Here is a 21,290-nt window from a genome sequence, read left to right as displayed (position 1 = left end):
AGATTAGCATCCACTTAAAACTGCAAGAATACAAAATAAAATTGTTAACTAGAATTGTGAAGATGTACAATCAATAGATCTAGTTTTAAGAACAGCATGAATTTAAGCAAATTTTTTTTTCTTTTTTTTAAACTATTGTATGCAAGATCCTTTTCTACATAAAAATAAAGCTGTTGTTGAATTAATATTATTCAAGTCTCTTGGATTGCTGCCTTAAGCTGCAGCTAGAAAAGTCTTTCCAGATAAAAATGATGTCCCTGAGGAAAAACAGATACTCAAAATGGTAACCCTCTCCCTCGACCTCTGCCAGCTGATGTGCTAATGTGTCCTCTGTATCCTTGTGAATATCCAGGCCCTTGGGCAGGAGAGGTCCAGGTCTGTCCATGCATGAGGCTGGGGCCTCCTGGATTTTCCTGTAAATTACCACCATAGTTATAGTTGTGCATCTTTGCTGGCAAAGGATGAGTACTCTCTGACCCTGTGGAAGGGTCACTGCTATTTGCCAGGACTGCAATAGGACCATGGCTATATTCGAATCTATGGTCCTTGTCTCCCTCCACTAAATAACATGGGACCAGCATTGAGGTAAATGTCTCCATATCCAGCTACTGAACTGGGAAATGACTCAGAAAAGGCAGAAGGCTGAGGTGGACCACCAGAATGAGATGAAGCAGTACTGTAGTTATCCAAAGACTGAATATCTGAGTTTCCAGTGAAGCTATGTCGTTCCAATGGTGGAGCAGAACTACTTCCTAGACCATCGTTGCTAACATAAGGAGCAGAAGAGAAAGAAGAGGATCCAAAGCTGTCCTTGTAGTCTGAAGTGGGCACCTAAGTGTCTGCTGCTGGATAATCAATACCACCTTCTCTTTTGGGATCATCCTGGGGCTGGTGCTGAGCAAGCAGCTGTAACAGGGCTGCTTTCACTCCAGCATGAGGGTCAGTTAATGAGGAACTAGTGGTAGGTACATGCTGGTTTTCTGTCCGATAATCCAGATCTTCCTCAGTGACTGGTGGTGGTTCAGGAGGCTCAGGAGGACGTTGATCAGGAGGCAGAATCCGAGGCCGGTCTGGTTCTGGTGTTAACTCCAAAATCCTCCTATCTTGGTGCTGAATGAGGTCATCTTGCCCTAAGTGAAACAAAACAAAAAGAGAGTCAAAAGCTAGACAACTGAATATTCAAAATAGATGATGTCTCCTATGGGTGGTCCTAAAGATGATTAGATGTTCTGTCTCTGGAAAAACACTGAATGAAAAGGAGAAAAGTTTACAAGTAATGTTGCCTATTATCATTTAAGTACAGGATAATAGTATGAATAAAGTTTATGCCTTGATCAAACATTCTTTTGTATTTGGAACAAGAGATTATCTTTTAACCTTAGGCTGACCTTACAAAAGTCTATAACATTCATAATGAATTATGTCACACCTGGATAATTTGTTAAGAATCTCTTCTTGGGAATAAACAAACTAGGAAACCAACCTATCACCAGTGACCCAGAATTTTCAGACCATCTCTTAGCAATGTCACTTAACAATCTGCATTATAGCAAACCAGCAACATCGAGAAAACAATATGAATACAGCTGTGTTAGTAAATAGTCAGGTATCTATACACTCACCCGATACCGGTGTGCTAGGTTCTGGAGGTGGCCTGAGTTGTAATGATGCTTCATGTCCTGATCCATTTTCCCAATCTTCTAGTAGCACATCTTTCTGTTTTGACTGTTGAGCCTTTATTAACTGAGTCAACAGAACTGCAAATGCACTCTGCACAGCCGCCTGGGCAGCATCAGTCTCCACTTTAGGCTGGACGGTCTGAGAAGGCTGAATTCCTCCCAATGGTTTCGAAGGCTCCTGCTGTGGTGTTGATGGATCTTTTCACCTGTTGCCAAAATTCCAGCAGGAAGGTTTATTTTATTTAGCTGCTGTTGAGTCTCAGAGTTTACCTTAATGTTCAACACTTGGACAAAATCAGCCATATTAACACTTGTTTTAGACTGTAGTAGGTTTAGTAGAATTGCCAATTCACTGTGGTTTAACTGCTGTCCAGGGCCTGTTATTACTAAAGACAAAATTTGTATTAATTAGAACTGCCATAATCCACAGCTCCTCCCACCCTCCAAATGGTTCCATGTTACCATATTAAAATATACATTTAAGGGAGAGTACTTCAGAAACACTGTGAAAAGGGCACCTCAATCTAGTTCCCTATCATGACATGTAACTGGAACATAAATTAGAACAAAAGAGAACTGCAGTCAATTTTCAATAAGTAATCTTTAAGAGTAAATACTTCAAAAGAAAAATCAAAACTATCAATAGAATCCCACTCTAAAGATTTAACCAGGAAATATCACTTTGTGAATGGAAAATGAATAATGATGATAGCTAACAGAGTGTCAGGTACTTTCTTAGCATTTTATATCCTTTATTCTTCACAACCACCTTACAAGGCAGGCTCTCATATTAGCCTCATTTTACTGAAAAAGAAACTGACCTAAACAGACTATGTAACTTAGTGCCTAAGGTCATAGAATTTATAAGCTGCAGAAATTATATCTCAACTCTCTCTGATTCCAGAATCTGAGCTCCTAAACTAATACACCTATCTCTTCTCTAAAATAAAGTTTATTACTCAAGAATCTAACCTTATCTTTGAGGTAAATTCAAATTAGGATGTATTACCAACTCTGGAAAAAAATCTGTTTTTACTTTCAATAAGTTAGGAATGTTTTCAGAAACATGCTTATTATATGCATGTATGACAGCATTAACTCATCACCAGTATAACAGATTCAATTGTTCTTTCCAATTTTCAGTTTAGATTTGGGATGGTTGACATAGGTTCTTGTGCAAGCTTATGTGAATCACATTTAACGACAAGGCTCCAATGCATATTATACTATACATGGTGGTCAGATGATACTGATAAGCAATTTCCATTACCACAGATGTCAGACTCATAGACAAGAGACTCTAAGAAGATGAAAGGCTGATGATTAATGCCATTCATATTACTCTTTTTATATCACTTACATATTTTGAGATACTTTTTATTACTTCTTAGTATTATATTTAGGTTAATTCAAAACAAACTTGAGCAAATTCTTCTTATGATCCACGAGCATTCATAAAGAACCATGTTAATTTGCTATACCCCAAGGGCCAGTTTTCCTCCTTTTCTTTTTTTTTTAGTTGTTGATCGATCTTTATTTTATTTATTTACATGTGGCACTGATAATTGAACCCAGTGCCTCACACATGCCAGGCAAGTGAGCTACCACTGAGCCACAGCCCCAGACACCTTTTTATTTTTCTTATTAGCATAAATAATCTCCATGTGAACTCAGGGAAACACTCTCTCACAGAAGTGTCTCTTTTGGAATAGAAGCGTTTTCTTATTCCAATTCACTGATGATAAAGGAAATGAAGCAGAAAGAAAATTCTTGCTTTTTTAATATTTTTATCTTTGTTTTATTTATTTAGTTAGTTATGTGGGGTTGAGGATCAAACCCAGTGCCTCATGTATGCGAGGCAAGCGCTCAACCACTGAAATACCCCAGCCCCAAATTCTCACTTTTTAATATAAATGTGTTTTTAAAACTATCAAAAAAGTAAAAGAAAAATATTAAAACTCTCCACCATAAGTAGAGTTGTAAAATAATTCAGAGATAAGTAAAGTATAAAATAAGCTCAGAAGGCAGTTCATTTTTTACCAGCTAAAGTAAACTACCCTCTGTTCTTCTAGGTGTGCTCCTACTCTCCTCCTGACAGTCATGAAAATAAGACAACTATTACCTGAGATAATAGACTACACCCTTTAAACTTCTTTATTTCCATTTTCAAATCCTCTTAGAGTAATACAGTATATAAAACATATAACATATATTAATATGAACAATTACTGTTCTCTTTTGCCTTTCTTCATATTTTACATATTTTTAAAAAAAGCAAAATAATACTGAACTTGATATGGATTAACCCTCACTGTATAAAACAGATGTGTCTCCTAAAGTTATATATGTATCAAATATTCTCATGTGTAAGGAAACTTCACTATTTCAAGAAGGAATATGTCTGAACAACAAATAACCATTGCTTTGGTTTTTAAAGTCTCAGGTACTTTATATGTGTGGTTTAACCAAGGACAAGGTTAAGCTTGTAGATTATATGGGCAAGCATTAATGGTAATCTTTCTCAAGCTTTCTCAACTACTCTACTCTATATTTATACTCAACCACCAAAAGTTCAAAAGTTCAATATGATCCATAGATCTCTTTTAATTAACTAATTACTCATCTCAATAAGTGCTGGTCTATTTTTTTCAGGTTTAACAAATCACTACTTACACACACACACACGCACGCACACACTTACTTTATATCAACTTTGTCTTACAATTAAACTGAAGCTGAATGTTTCTGGATTCTTGAAACAAATGAGAAAGTATGTTTCATTTTTACAGGTTATTCCCTAAATTAGGTGATTTTAACACCACTTCTGAGAACACTGAAATAGCTAACTTTCCATGAAGAAGGTTACTTCTATGACAGACTGAGTCAGAGGAAGAAATCTAAATTTTTACCAAAATAAGTGGATATAAAATATCCTCCTTTATCATTTTATTTCTGGCACAAATATCTGAAATTCTATGATGTAACAAATACATATCATTGAGTGACCTGAGGACATTATAAATGGCATGAAAGAGTTCCCATTATGATTTTTGGCTGTCTTTCCTATCTTCTTCTTCCTATTCCGTAAGTATCCACAGACATTGAGCGCTGAGCTTCCGGGAGAAGAGTGTTAGTGAAAGATGTACTGAGTCCTGCACTAGGGAAAAAGGGAAAAAGAGAAATCTGACCAACCACCAATCATAAGTAAGTTGATATTTCTTTAGAAATTATCTTACCTTGAGATTGCTAAAAATTGTGGTTGCCAAGAAGCAATGAAACTTCTATACTGGCACAAACAATAAGGAAACATCAAGTTCCATGAATAAACCTTAATTTTCATCTTTTTAGCCAGATGCTTTGACAGCAGAGTAATATAATCAACATTAGCCATAAAACAATGTGAAGAAAATCAACCCATGTACAATATTACTGACTAGGTGCTTCATTTGAGTTGCCCTGAGATTTCAGTTGTGTAGATGGCAACACACGCTGGGGTGTGTTGGTTCTGCTGTCATCTGAGCCCAAAGACAAGTCCTTTCTGGGGGCTTTAATTGTGGAAACATCATCAGTCATGCCCATCTGCTTCTGTCTTCTTCGCTTTTTACTCCATAACTCATGACAATCTTGCCATAAAGGAAGGCTGAAAATATATATGAGTATTAAATTGTGAATAGTATTTCTTTTTTTTTAAGTTGTCAATGGATCTTTTATTTATTTATATGTGGTGCTGAGAATCAAACCCAGTGCCTCACACATGCCAGGCAAGCAACTCTATCACCTAGCCACAACCCCAGCCCATGAATGGTATTTCTTAATAAAAAAATATGCTAACATTACTGTGTAGCACCAAAGCTATATCCCAAGCCCCCAAATCATTCTTGAAGACTTCATATGTAGACTTTGTAAAACTCCTCCAATAAAAATCATCTTTGCCCCATGTCCTTCAGGGCTTTACCTTTATAGATGAACAATTTTTCTTTGTCTTCTAAATAATCAATAAATAATCACTTATAAAAATTTTGAATGAAGAATATATATTCATAAAAGTAGGCTAACATTATCCTTGGTGCAACATTTTTATAGGCAATTCTCATCATATACATCTTACACTGAATAGGACATGAAGGAGGCAGAAACATGCGATTTGCAGAAACTAGATACAAGATAAAAAAAATACAGGCTAGAATATGACATTTGTGGGAAAACTCCCTAGGAAAAGCTTTTATTTCTTGATAATAAAATGCTCTGAAATTATCCTGATGCTACAGATGAATTTTTAAAATAGGTACTTCAGGCACTGAGAAGGTCATCACTCATCAACAGAGTTCTGAATAACTAGTTAACTATCAAAATCACCCACATTTCTGAAATGATGACCTGAATGTAATTTCATAAAAAGTATTATCACTACAGAATAATTTTGCTTAAAGAGAGACATAAATATGTGATTTATAAATGTTTCTTATTACCCTAACAAAAATTCCTGTGCAAACATTACTATTTTATTTATTTTAAAGATAAGAAAATTGAGGCTTGGAAAGGTTAGTAAACTTGCCCAGAATATCTATAAATTTCTTTAAGCAACCCTACGTGGTGATATATACCTGCAAGTCCTCAACCTGGATGTTTTACCTCGAGGAGCACATGAAGCCTTTCCAAAGGGCTACACCTGAAATTGTTTTAAGGGAATTTCCATATCCACATGTCTTTTTTCCTAAGACTGAACTTTGAAAATTGCCTGCATGTTCAAGCAAATTCTTTCACACCTCCCTTTTTTGCAATTACTTGTGTTATAAAATAAAGGCATATGCAACACTGTGGTTGAATCTTAGCAATATAATAAAATATTAGTAAAAAAGGTCATTTCCAAAAGATTACAGATAGCATGACACCTTTCATAAAATTAAAAAAACTAAAATTTTAAAATATAATTTATGAGTACATACAGATGGCAACAAAAAGTATATACCGAAAAAACAACAACAACAAAAAAAAACCCAGGGATGATGGTTACCTCAGGTGGAGGAAGGCAAGGGGATAAGTGGGAAGAAGGGTTATGATATGATTAAAATAAGGTTATTTTCAAAGTTCTAGCTTTTGTTTGGTAGGTTCATGGCTGCTTATTAACATTATTTAAAATAACTAATTAAAAAATAAAAGAGAGCCATGCATGGACCAATGATGAGTGACACAAGGATTATGATTAAACCAAGTCTATGCACCTGAGGTCTGAGAACAAAACAAAGGCATACCTCTCAGCCATCTTACTATGGTGCATTGCCTCAGCGTGTAAAAACCTCCTGGAGTAACAAACAAAAGTACAATTTGAAATTTTGGTATGAAGCTTTAAGGTATCACAAATCCTCCAAAGACTTTCCTTTCTGCCCCCCCCCCCCTCTCTGTGTGTGTGGAATGTAAGCCTTAGCCTCTACTGGGATACTCTGAATTCAGATATATTACAGTTCTACAGAGTGGGTAAATGAAGTGATATCCCCTCTTACATTGTGATGGTCAAGAAATGCAGTGCTCTTACAGGAGAGCCTCGTAAGAGCAGAGCAAAGTAATCCATAAAAAGGGTGTTTCCTCCCACAATTTAAACTTCAGAGTTTCTTTAAGGGTTATCTCAACACTTGACTCTGGATCAGATAAACATTACCCTACAAACAGCTAAAATAATAAGGTTAGCAATGCTGATTCTTTTAGATAGACCAGAAATATTTTCCAAATAATAAATGGAGGAAGTTTGGTTGAAATTCAGGCTTGCAAGTAACTTGGCCTTTGTGCCTCAGCTTCCTTACCTTTAAAAACAGTATTAGCAACACTACCCACTCTTTGGGGGTAGAGGCAGTATATGTTAATATAGGTAAACACTTGAATATGCCCCTCACACAGTAGGCACAATATTCATGTTTGATATCAACTGACCATCATTCAACAAGGGAGGTTAAAACTATTTTATTTTCTTCAGATCATATCATGAAATATTTATTCTAATGATAATCATATTTCACCTTATAAAACAACTAATGGAGTTTTTTCTGATTTATTTAATACTCCACTCTCATTTGATTATTCTGAAAAAAAAATATTTATCAAAGGAATACCCATGCTTTTCTTCATAGTCCTTAACTCATAATTTATATTTTTTGCTACTCTTGCATCGTATTACAAAATAAAATGCTCTATGCTTGCATAACTTTGTTATTCAAATATTAAATCAATGCCATTATAATTTCAACCTGACTGCTTTACTAATTTATCTAATAAAATACACTCCATATTACTGGTTTACAGAATGTCCCTCAAATATGTACTAACATACCTATTTTTAATTTGAAAAAATGCAGTCAGGTATGCTGTGATAAAATTTAAGTGATTTAGGTGATTTAACATTAATTACAATTTATAAGAAAAAGTTACAAGTATTACAAAAAGTCATTTAATAAATATGGATAGCCAGGTTCCATGCCTGTAACCCCAGAAGCTGGGGAAGCTGAGGCAGGAGGATTCCAAGTTCAAAGCTATAGGTAAGCACTTGAATATGCCCCTGACACAGTAGGCACAATTAGTGAGACACTGTTTCAAAATTTTTTGAAAAAGAGGGGTCTGGGGATGTGGCTTAGCGGTTATATGCCCTGGGTTCAATCCCAGGTATCAAAAAAAAAAAAAAAAAAGACAAAGCCAATGAAAACTGAATACTTAAATGACTGGATAAGAAATCCTTTCATAGTTAACATGGTTTCCAATTCTTTACTATCAAGAAAATTGAAGGAAAAAAACTTTAAATTGATGTCTTAAAGTTATTGAAAATCACTTGATTAAAAATTTTGGATACATAACATGGAAGAAATTCAAAGACAGTAATATAATTATGAACAGCTCCTTCTACTCTCAAATACTTATTAAGAGTATTCATAAGAATAAAAAATAAGGCTGGGGCTATAGCTCAGTGGTAGAGCACGTCCATGAAGCCCTGGGATTGATCCCAAGCAACAACAAAAAATAAATAAATAAATAATAAAATAAAATAAGAATGAATGTGGAACTGTATCTCACTGTAGAATAATAGTAATCAACAGGTACACCTTCATTAAATTTCACTGATTTTTTTCCTTTTTTTTTTAACTTACGTATGGGATGTATATATATAGGATAATTAATATAATGCATGTTACATTATAATAAAAACCTACAGAAGTAAAGGAATTTCAAGACGAAAAAGGAACAATGTCTAACTGTGGAACATTTTCTAAGTGATCACTGAATGTTACCATATTTAGATCCTACTAGACACATTTGCTAGTTCAGGGAAAGACTAATATAACTGCTCTACTTTAAAATCTCAACATTTAAAGTATATCAAAAATTATATCCTTCATAACTATTTAAACCCTTAATTTTAAAAGTTTAGATATCAACAGAAAATATCCTCAATACAGTTTTAGCAGAATTCTCTCATGATCACAAACTAAAGTGATTAAAATTAGAATTAACTAATAATGGGATAAAATAATATATTCCTCTTAATGTGATACAAGAGAAAGCACACATCACCATGCAGATAACATTCTTTATTGTTTGGAGGGTAGTGGGGGATTGAATCCAGGGGTGCTTAACAATTGAGCCACATGTCCAGTCCTTTTTATTTTTTGAGACATGGTCTTTCTAAGTTTCTGAGGCTAACCTCAAACTTGAGATCTTCCTGCCTCAGCTTCCCAAAATGCTGAGATTACAGGTGTGTATTACCAAGGCTGGCTAGACAGAATTCTCCCCCTGAAAAACCATTAAACTAATTCTGATCATGGGAAAGCAATCAAATCCAGATTGTGGAATGTTTTATGAAACAGCTAGCTTGGGCTTTTCAAAGAATGACATAATAAAAGTCCTAAGGACACACCAACTAAATACAATGTGTGAAGTCTGAATCAGTTTAATTTTTAATTGTTTTTTAAAAGTCAATAAAAATTATTGGGCCACTAGGAAAATCTAAATATGGACTATTAGCTATTATAATGTGAAATTTCTTATGTTTTATAATAGTATTTTAAGTATGTAAAAGTCTTAGTTCTTACAGATATAATATTTACAAATGAAGTGTCACCTCCACAAAACAATATTCAACTAGTTCAGGGAAAAATTTATATAGAGTGATAATGCAAATGTATCCAAATAATAACAACTGGTGAATCTAGGTAAAGGATATGAATGCTCATTGTACTGTTCTTGTTTTTTGTTTTGTTTTTGTTTTTTTGGTAGAGTTGAAAAGTTTCCAAATTAAAACTTATAAAAAAATTCTTTGACAGGGAGGAGAGTCAAAGTTTTGAGACTACTAACACATTCTGATAAGCAAAAAAAATATGAAAAACTCAATTTAATAGTGAATGTAATAGTGAATGATTCAGTTCCTCACCATGTCAGATGACAGGCTCTTTTCACCTTTTTTATTTTTAATCATCCTAAAGCCTATCCAAACATAGTTCAATAAAATCTTTTTAAAATTTGTTGTATTTATTTATTTTTTTATATGGTGCTGAGAATCAAACCCAGTGCCTCACACATGCGAGGCAAGTGCTCCACCCCAACCCTCAATAAAATCTAATGATGCTAAATATAACAGCTTCACAGAAATACAGTAAGCCCAACCTGATAAGTGGAAGAACTATGATTTGAATTCCAAAGCCCATGTTTGTTCATACAAAATATGTTAATTTTATTTAAAGACACATAAGATTAGTCTTATTTTTAATGATATAACCCATCATGTTAAAAATTACTTAAAAAAATACAAAGTTTCTAGACCCTATCAAGAAAGAAGTAAGTGAACCATTTTCTCCTCTTCTCTCTCTCAGATTCAATCCTAGAGATATTATAAGAGCCATGAGAATGTGAAGGTCAAAAGCACAGCTACTCTGATTCTGAAACAATGCAGTTTCCCTCCATCAGATAATAACTCATTCTATATATGCTTCTGATACTAATACTGTTTTAGTCAGTGATAAGGATTTTCTGTTGTGCAGGAGGATGCTACAGAATATTTTCAGAATTTCTCTTTCTTAATTTTGAGAGCTGGCTCCACCCTTTACTAGATTTGTATTCTTGGGCAAGTTTCTTAACCTCTTTGAGCCTGCTTCCTCCTCTGTAAAATGGCGAGAAGGATAATAATACCTATCTTAGAGGATTATAAAGATTAATATAATACATGAAAAATAGCACAATACTCAAAATTTTATCTATAAATATTACTAGCAGTGTAAGTATTGACAGAATTAGCAGCAGCAATATTTTCTTAAAGCTGAAATACATTACAATATCTTGCTGAACTAACCCAACATTAGCTAGAGAAAGGCCGCATCCCATGATTAGCTCAACATTAAGCAAGCATCTAACTGCATTCTAGATGTGCAAATTACACATAGTACTGCAGTTTTATTTTATTTACTTATTTTGGTCTCTTTCAATTTAATTAGGCATGGAAAATCTTTTTTGATCATTATATACAGATGTTATTAAAACTGTCCAGATTCTACATATGTGAAATCTAATATAATAAAAAGCTACTTACTCTGGTTGAGGCATTTTTGAGGGTTCAACATCTCGTAGGAACTCACACTGAAGAGCCTGCTCAGCTGTGCACCGTTTACTAGGATCCAAGGCGAGCATGTAATCAAATAAGTCTAAAGCAGCTGCAGGAATACTATATGAGAGGATTACAAATTCATATATGTTTTGTAGACACAAGTATAGTATTTCTTTAGAAGCTTAACATAAAATATTTTTAGTTAATTTTTTAAATTAAAAATCAAATTATTTTAAATGCTAGCATTTTATGTTTATAATACTTTATTCCAATAAATCTCAAATTTTCCTTTGAAGAAATATTTAATTACACAATTTTTATAACTAATTGGGAAAAACAAGGTATTTTATTATTCTATGGGCAATTTTATTATATCAAAGTAAAAACCAAGCAGAATAGTTTTCTAAACCAAAGTGAAAACCTAAACTTAAGTAACTTAAAGTTGTATCAATAAAATTTAAAACAATATCAATGAAATTCTTTGGTATAAGCACCAACCATACTATCCAAATCACTGATTCTACAGTGGTGGTGAAAAGGAAATTTGCATATACCAAAGGCAAACTTCAAAATTAAATGGCCTAGCAGAACTGATTAGATCTACTACAAATCAAGAGGATCAAGTAACATTCAGAATTCACAAAAAAATAACAAATTCAATGCAATATGGATGCTTAAGCATTCACTTCTTACAAAACAAATTCTTCTCTAACTTTCTTTTTTTTTTTTTTGTTCACCTTAGTTCTTACTTGAATTCTTTTTTTTTTTTAAATTTTTTATTGTTGGCTGTTCAAAACATTACATAATTCTTGATATATCATATTTCACACTTTGATTCAAGTGGGTTATGAGCTCCCATTTTTTACCCCATATACAGATTGCAGAATCACATCAGTTACACATCCATTGATTTACATATTGCCATACTAGTGTCTGTTGTGTTCTGCTGCCTTTCCTATCCTCTACTATCCCCCCTCCCCTCCCCTCCCCTCCCCTCTTCTCTCTCTGCCCCCTCTACTGACATTCATTTGTCCCCCTTGTATTATTTTTCCCTTTCCCCTCACTTCCTCTTGTATGTACTTTTGTATAACTCTGAGGGTCTCCTTCCATTTCCATGCAATTTCCCTTCTCTCTCCCTTTCCCTCCCACCTCTCATCCCTGTTTAATGTTAATCTTCTTCTCATGCTCTTCAACCCTACTCTGTTCTTAGTTACTCTCCTTATATCAAAGAAGACATTTGGCATTTGTTTTTTAGGGATTGGCTAGCTTCTCTTAACTTTCGACGATACTGCTTCTTTGGTTTCATGGTGTTGAAATATGGTAGTTTAATTACATCAGGCCACACTGCAGGACATGGGCTCCCACATACACGGCTAAACAATACACAAAAAGAAGTACATCACTATGAACTACATAGAAAAAAATTATACCCACAATTATTCTACAAAACATTAACTGATTTTCAAGTACACAAAAGTCGAAGCTTTTATACAATGTATAAAAGTCTGATTAAATATTTTAGTAATCACAGGACAATTAAAGAAATCAAATTGTTTTCAGTATATGCCTCTAGCAACTCAAGCATTCCAGTAATTAGAGAACCTTCGTATTTCAAAATACATGGCCTATTCTTAAAACCAACTTAAAAAATGTTATGACTATAATTTAAGCATATATCTCACTGTTTTCTGGGTACCTGGCACTTCCTCTTCAAATGAATTAAAACTGTTTACAATAATAGCATAAACAGATTTCTGACGTGGTATACCACCTCAGGAAGCTAACTGTAGTAAAGACTGCGACTTATAACAATCTTAAAATATTAAAGATCAGTTTAAAGTAGTGCCACTCACTGATCACAAAGATATTTAAAAATTTTAGCTCCTTTATTCTCTGCTATCTATATCTTGAAACTACTCATTAATTTGATAACAATTAGTAAATTCATATTATAATTTTCAGAAGATATCCTACAAATACGTGAGTAACTCTAGCTGGTGAACATTAAAAAACTGATTTAATAATATGTAAATGAAATATCGGTTAAATATGCTTAACTTAAATATATCAGATATGTTGTGTATATCACTGTCAGCTAATTACCACATATGAAGAAAAATGTCTACCCATCTGAGTCCAAAATAAAAAAAAATATTCTACGCATAACATAAACACAGGTAAAAATGCATACAAAAGAGATGGCCTAAGTTGCCAAACTTTCTTTAGATGAGTTTTAAAATGCTACCTCAGATACACACATATATATATGAGAAAACTTTTTGTGTTATTTAAAATTTGTCACTGAAACGTACTTTTTGGTTTTTAGTTTAGTATTTCTTTAAGTTTTTAAAATATTAAGATCTTATGTTTTTTGGTGCTGGGGATTGAACCCTGGGCCTTGTGCATTCAAGGCCAGCACGATACCAACTGAGCTACATCCCCAGTCCAAGATCTTATTTTTTATACATTCCCATTCTCTTCTGCCTTAAACCCAATTTTCACAAATTTCTCAAACTTCCTCCCTTAGGGAAGGTCACAATCCCAGGGCATGGGCTCTCCATGATGTGGTACTGAATTGTCTGCTTTATTTCATCTCCTAATGCATCTCTCTCCACAGACCCACTCCTTTGTGTCTATGCTTACGTCTCTTCTCCCTAGATTCTAAGCAGCTGAATCCTTTTCACTTAACTTCTCAAGGTTCAGATCAAATGCAATTTATTCAACAAATTCTTCTCTACCTTCAAATGCTGATTAGAATAGCCATTCTTGACATACTACTTGTTTCACTGACATTAGTTTCATCTGCTTTGGTATTTTAACTGTTTACATGTTTCTCCTACTATAATTTCAGAAACTATGTCTCTTGTTTTTGTACACTTCTCCAAGTAATTACATAAATTAATACCACACAAAATAATGTACATTATTAGTAGAAGCATAATGTATACTAGAAGAGAGATAATTAACGATACTTTTGATCACAAACAAACCTGAAAACTTAACTAAGGGAAGAAGCAAAGAATATTGGTTATAATTCTAGAGTTTAGTAGACCATAAATAGGTGGGAAAGAGAATAAAAGAAATTATCACTGACCGAGAGAATAATACATGCAAAGTCATGGAAGTATCGAAGAATAAACATTTGGGGAAAAGACGAAGTAAAACAATGTAGGTGGAATTTCAGGCTCAAGGTCAGCTGGAAGCAGAGAGTTGGGGTAACACAAAATTTTGAGGCACTTAGCCTACCTATAATGAAGTCAAACTCTGAAAACAAACTTCAAAATTGAATCCTGTCTGTGTGATATTGGTCAAATTGCACTGCTTAGGAACCTACTCTTGTAAAATGGAGATTAATTTTATTTCAGAGCTATAAAATTACACCTGCCTATTAAGCCCTATAATAAAATTATTAACCTTAGCTAAAAAGTTTAAATTGTTTTATTATATGTGCTGTGGAAGATAACTGAGTACTGAAGATCTCTAACTAGTAGTGACATACACAATGGAACAGACATGATAAGATGGGAACTTTCTAGAAACTAGCAGTCACAACAGCAATTGATAGCTGCATTTTAACAAAATATGTGCTTTTGTGGTCAGTCAGCTATCCCAGTATCATCTACTAAAGACGTCTTGTAATGCATCACATGGTAAAGCATATACTAAATTCCCAAATGCCCAAGGGAATTTATTGTGATCCGAAGATCCAGTCTGGTGTCAATACTACATGGTGCCTTATATGGGATTCAACTTCTGCTCTGAAATTATAATTTAGAAATGGCTCCTATCTTTATAATGCTTAATATTTCTATCCCAGTAATATTCTTTCATTCCCTCAGTTTTACATATTTCTCCAATGAGATTTGTACTTCCTTTCATAGGTTTTATTTTCTGCTTTTAATATGCTTTTAGCCTATCATATTTTCTAAGCAATTAATTACAAAAACTTCATATAGGAAAAGTTCAAATTTTGATATATAAAATTTTTAGATAGCCATCTGAGATTTTTGAGTTCCCAAGTACTAACCATTGTTTCTTTGAAGCTATCCAGATTTACAATCATTTCACTTATAATTAGAATCTGTCTATATTTTTTTCAAAATGATTTTGTCTTTATCATTATGATTTGTTGTATTATGTGGCAATTCTCAAATATGATAAAATGATGATGGTAGTGCACAATATTAGTTAACTCTGTAAGTATCACACATAATAAAGATATTGACAGATATATACACAAACTGACACTTATTCCTGTTAAGAAAGCATTATTTACTCTTTACTATGAATTTTTACTTTTGTGGCTTTTATATTTTAAAAATGTGCTTCAGATTAACTAGTTTTCTAAGAAACTCATCATTTTTATCATGGGCATTTTCTACCCGGGGCTACTAATGTCATAAATTCTGTTAAGAGATTTCCTAATGTGTATTCATCCTTACTTTCAAAGGAGGAAATACCACTTGAGCCTAATAAAACCAGTATTTCAGTTTAATGCTACATTTTCTACTTGTTAAATGTTTTGTTTCAGTATTCATACATAAGATTTGAGAATAGCAAAAGTTCTCAAAAGTGGGGTCTAGAGAGTTTCCCTACAGCAGTCAAAATTATTACACCAAGACTTATTTGTCTGTTTCAAGTATGTTAACTGGCATGAATAGTACAAAAACTATGGTGGATAAACTACTGGTAACTTATTATATTAGTGGTAAGTACTCTTTACTACCATGAAATTTGGGGGACTAAGTGGAGTCAGTTCCTGTTAAAGCAATAAATAATATTATTTGAATATATATCTTTGTACTATTCTGTGATGAAATGGGATAAACTCATACAGCACTACTGCACATGTACAATATGAGGAGAGATATTTGTGCAATTATTTGAGCTGCAAAGTGAAGTTACTGCTTTTTAAATGGACTTCCATTTTACCCGCAAGAAGTTACCAAATGGTTGGCCATTCAGATTTGGGTATCTACCAGATATTTTCTCAAATATGTGCAAAGTGCTTTACACTTCAAGGAAAACAAATAGTATTTATTGTCAATTGTAAAATTTTAATTTTCAAGGGAAATTAGAATATTGGAAAACCTGTACCCAGTACTACTAGCTTGACAACTTTTTACAAGATTTTTACAAGTATTACAAATACAAGGATTTTCTGATGAGATTAGTGAAGACAAATATAAAATGACATGTTACATTTGGAAGTTCTGCTCTATTCAGTGAGCCAACATTTTCCAAATGATCAATGAATAACATCATAAAATCATCAGATAAAAGACCTACTCAAAGTATAAGACCAATCAGTTTTCATTATATAGTACAAAATATTCCTTCAAATGAATTGATTGCGCATTACAACTAACCTGTAAAAGACTTCCACTTACATAATTTTTGTCATTTCAAAAAGAATATGCAAATTATCTGAAAAAGTTTATTGAAAACAGCATATTACAGATGATTTCCAAGTATGATTTCTATTAAGCCAGACATTTAAAGATTTGTAAAAATGTCTAACAATGTCACTTATACCAGCAACTTTTATCTTAGTTTGGAAGACTTTTTAAAATTAAAATGCTGTTAAATTGCATTAAAATGATAATTATTAATACAATCAATATAAAACAATAGCTTTTGAGATCCTCGATAATTTTTTTTTCTTTTTTTTTTTAAATATTTATTATTATTTTTAGTTTTCTGCGGACACAACATCTTTGTTTGTATGTGGTGCTGAGGATCGAACCCGGGCCGCAAGCATGCCAGGCGAGCGCGCTACCGTTAGAGCCACATCCCCAGCCCTAGATCCTCGATAATTTTTGAGTGTAAAAAAGTTCTGAGACCAAAAAGATTAAGAAGCGTAAGTGTACAGAATATTTTATGCTATTGGTATATGAAGGTATATGATTCATCTTTTACAATAAGTTTCCTTCTTTTCCTATATTTTGGAAAAAATAAAACCAAATCCATTCCTGTTAAATCTTAACAATCTTACCTGAGTGATCATCTAGGCCTAAAGTTTTGTATGTATTTGGATATGGTATGTCAGAAGCCAGAAGCAAGATTGTTTTAATTCTAATCTACTTATAATTTATTCAGTGATTAAGTCTTCTTTTCTCCATAAGAAATACACACTGCATGCACATTGCAAGCCAACTCTTTGTTTAGCTAGCTATTCTAGAAAGCCTGGAGTTTAAAGTGTGAGCCTATCATCTATGACCACAAAGAACATTTTTGCTCTCATTCATTCATCCAATTCATCCCATTTAGGTTTTCTGTTCTTTTTCTATCATTTTTTGAACCATCATACTTCTATTACAAAACTTTACTAATCTTCCTAGAATGCTCCCTGGAATAAATCCAATTATAAATAATTCAAATCATTGTAGTGAAAAGCTCTTTAAAACAGATTGATCAGTATTTCCACTACTGACCAGTTTTACATGCCTTTAATACTTATCATAGCTCTCATTGTGTCTGAGCCTTTAGAACAGGGAAAACAAATCTAGCATTATTGCAAATAAAGTGAGGGGGGAAATATGTACATAGAATACATATTTTAATTCTTACAACCCTAAACATGTTATTAGTCCTGTTTTATTAATGAAGAAACAAATTTAGAACATTACAAAATTTACCCTAAGTAACAAGAGCCAGATGTAACTGAATTAGCATAGAACTCATGTCTGACAAATTCTAAAGCTCACACCCCTTTCAATATAATCTGCTGCCTCACTACACTGAGACATTTATCAGAAACTTCATTTTCATTTTTTTAAGTCAAGCTACAAAATCAAAACTGAAGCCTCTCTCATATTATAAATATTTGGTACCTTAATAAAAGAATTCTGAAATGTATAAAGCAGAAAATACAAATTTCCTTCCCTATCTTTCTCATAAGTCCATGTTCAGATTAACAATTCCAGACTCTTTCGGTGTATTTAAGCTAAACACATCCTTCTGTACAATGGCTCCTTTTATATTGCTTTTTTTGTCAGTATTTCCAGATTTAACATCTCCTTTTTATTAACTGTATAGAATGCTACTAAGCTAATGAGCTGAGCTTTTTTAACCTATATAGGTCATAAACTGACTTAACCATAAAAAAAAGCACACCCATGTCATAAAGTCTTTATTTGCTGTTCCTTCATTGTATTTAGATGTTTGCTCTATTGTTACCTTGTGGTACATCATTCCCTACACTTAACTACCACCTAATATATTTTGCTTATTTGCTTTGTCTGCCCCTAGCAAGAAGGAAACTAGTCCACAAGCAAGTAGGAAACAAGCTTTCTGCCCTCCTCCCCTAGGCTCCCATTGTATCCTGAGCGCCTAGTAACTACCACACAACCAATATATATATATATTGTTCAATTATTCATCTTATTTGAAATATCTATGCCTAGATGGCTTTATCTAAAGCCATTATAATATTAGTAACTACTATTATTTGCTTAACATGATATCCCTAATTTTCCCAAGTTTTTTGTTGTTGTTTTTCAGTACTCGGAATGGAACCTAAGGTTTTGTGCATGTTAGGCAAGTGCTCCACCACTGGGCTGCATATCCAGCCCCTACTCTGATAGAGGGTCGAAGTTGCCTGGACTGGCCTCAAACTTATGATCCTGCTGCCCCTGCTGCCTTTGCCTCCAGAGTACCGGGGATAACAGACATGTGCTACCATGCCCAGCACAATTTTCCTCCTTTTTAAGAACTTTCCTACTTATTTCCACGTTTATCTTTCCTACAATATCAATTATTAAGTTTCAAAAACAGTCTTTTGAAATCCTCATTAGGAATGTACTGACTAAATACAGAATGAACTGCCATCTTTAAAAAAAATTAAGGCTTCTTAACCAAAACAATGTATGCCTCTACAATAGTTTTTCAAAGAATCTTACTAAGTAGGACATTATAGTTTTAAAATTCCTGAGTTACATATGGTTGAGGTGTTTTATTAAAGGTATCTTTTCCCCCACTGTGTTTCCACAGTGTATACTAATATAATTTCTCTGCTATTTTAACAAACACTTTTTAAATTATTTTATTTATTTCTTTACTTTGAGACACAGACTCACTAAGTTGCTTAGTGCATTTCTAAATTGCTGAGGTTGGCTTTGAATTTAATATCCTCCTGCCTCCTGATTCACTGACATTACAGGCATGCACCACCACTGTACCTAGCTTACCGAACACTTTATTTTGAAGTGTTTCAGGTGATTTGCATTTTCTGTGTATAAATCTATATACAATGTTATCCTACACAAATTAACAACAATCCTGCTTTCACTTTATGTACCTCTTACAGGTTCACTTTCCTAATAATATTAGCTAATTGGTTAGTACTTCTAATACATGAACACGTAACAACACTGAAAGACAACTTTTCCTCATTTTTGTCTTTACAATTTCTAGCATTTTGCCACCAAATATTATTCTGGCTATTAGTTTGTGATACATATTTTTATCATGTCAAAAGAAATACCCCTTTATAAAAGCTTATGCATTTAGGCACACTATTTTACTTCTATTAAAATGCTGAATTGAATTATACTAACAGATTTCTTAAACTTCCTTGAATTCTTGAGATGAACCTATAAGTTAATTGTTAATATTTCCCTTAGAAACCTTGTATTAATATCTTAACAGAAATTTCTCACAATGCCTCTGCCAAAGATTGATATTTGTGTCAGACTATATAAAAAAGTTCTAGACCTTTTATTTAACACAGTAATGATTAAAAAGTTTAGACTCTAATATAAGATACAATATTTGGATTTAAATTTTGATTTGGTCACTTGCTAACCCTGGATAAATTCTTCAATGAGGTTCAGTTTTCTTAACTACAGAAGGAAAATACTAGGGTTTTTATGAAGTTTAACTGAAATAATTCAGATGATATTCTTAGAAGAAAGTTTCCATTGTGTATAAACCTCTTAACTATCATGGATAAAAGCCCTAATGCCTAATAAAATTAGGACCAACAGTTGGTTAAATGGAATAAAATGAATTAGAGGGAATTATATAAAAGAGGATTCAAAGAAACACGATTTAAGCATTTTATTTTCATTGAAAATTTTTAAATATACATTTATTCTCCAATATTCTGACAAAAGCCCAAGGTTTTCTTTTTTAACACAGTATTTATTGAATGGAATTCTGCGTTAATCTTTTTGCACAAACCACAACCATAACACATATCAACAATTTTTAGTTTGGGTTTCTTGAAATAAAGCTAGAAATTAAAAACACTTTCAACACAATCGGCATGCTAATCCCTTCCAAATTTTTAATTTTTCTTTCTCATTATGTAGTTACTTGTCCATCTCTAATTAAATAGTAATATAAAGTTTTTGCAAAGTACTACATTTGTCTATATTTAATTAAACCATATATATCTGCATAAAAAATGGAAACAATCACCCACCTCCCTGGTTGACAAGATAAACATTCTTTGACAGGATAAACACATAGTCTTACTAACAAGTGACAGCCTACTAGCTAATATGCATTTAGCATGCCAAATTATCAAGCTAACATTTATTTATAGAAGGAATGGAGAATATCAATAACCTAATAATGTTGTTCAACAAAAGGCTGGATAAGAAAGTTTCTACTACATTATTTCATTATGGAGTAATTAAAAGAATATTACAAGTTTTGGTTTCTGAAAGACCTGCAAGATTTCACCTATGAAAATGTTGGAGCCTTGTTCTCTGATTAATGATTTGTCAGCACTATTTCACATATTTGAGTTTTGTATTATGTTCTAGGTTCAAGTTGGGTGAATCAAATGGCATTGGAGTTATTCTATTGTCATTGTATTTCTTTTTTTTTGGGGGGGGGGGTGCTGGGGATTGAACCCAGGGCTTTGCGCATGCAGGGCAAGCACTCTACCAACTGAGCTACATCCCAGCCCCTCACTGTATTTCTTTATACTCTTTTTTCATAATAAGTTAAGTTACTAGGTTAATTTATATTGCACGTGTATATGAATAACCGAAGACTATATCTTAAATGTATTTTTCTACATT

The 21,290-nt window shown here is 33.2% G+C and overlaps 1 protein-coding gene across 1 annotated transcript in view; it reads right to left on the bottom strand.

Annotated features, from left to right (window-relative positions):
* Window positions 1-262: 262 nt before the first annotated feature.
* LOC114078773 (cyclin-dependent kinase 13-like) overlaps window positions 263-21,290 on the bottom strand; it is an 81,033-nt gene continuing 60,005 nt past the window's right edge. Inside the window, 8 exon segments of the mRNA XM_071609753.1 lie at window positions 263-557; window positions 559-1,130; window positions 1,623-1,880; window positions 1,883-2,065; window positions 5,114-5,319; window positions 11,242-11,373; window positions 11,950-11,962; window positions 12,520-12,629. Of these exon segments, the coding sequence (XP_071465854.1) occupies window positions 276-557; window positions 559-1,130; window positions 1,623-1,880; window positions 1,883-2,065; window positions 5,114-5,319; window positions 11,242-11,373; window positions 11,950-11,962; window positions 12,520-12,629 (1,756 nt within the window). The 3' untranslated portion in view covers window positions 263-275.

Source organism: Marmota flaviventris, chromosome 1 (assembly GCF_047511675.1).
Source record: "Marmota flaviventris isolate mMarFla1 chromosome 1, mMarFla1.hap1, whole genome shotgun sequence".
Lineage (NCBI taxonomy): Eukaryota > Metazoa > Chordata > Mammalia > Rodentia > Sciuridae > Marmota > Marmota flaviventris.
This window is presented reverse-complemented; position numbering and strand designations above follow the sequence as displayed.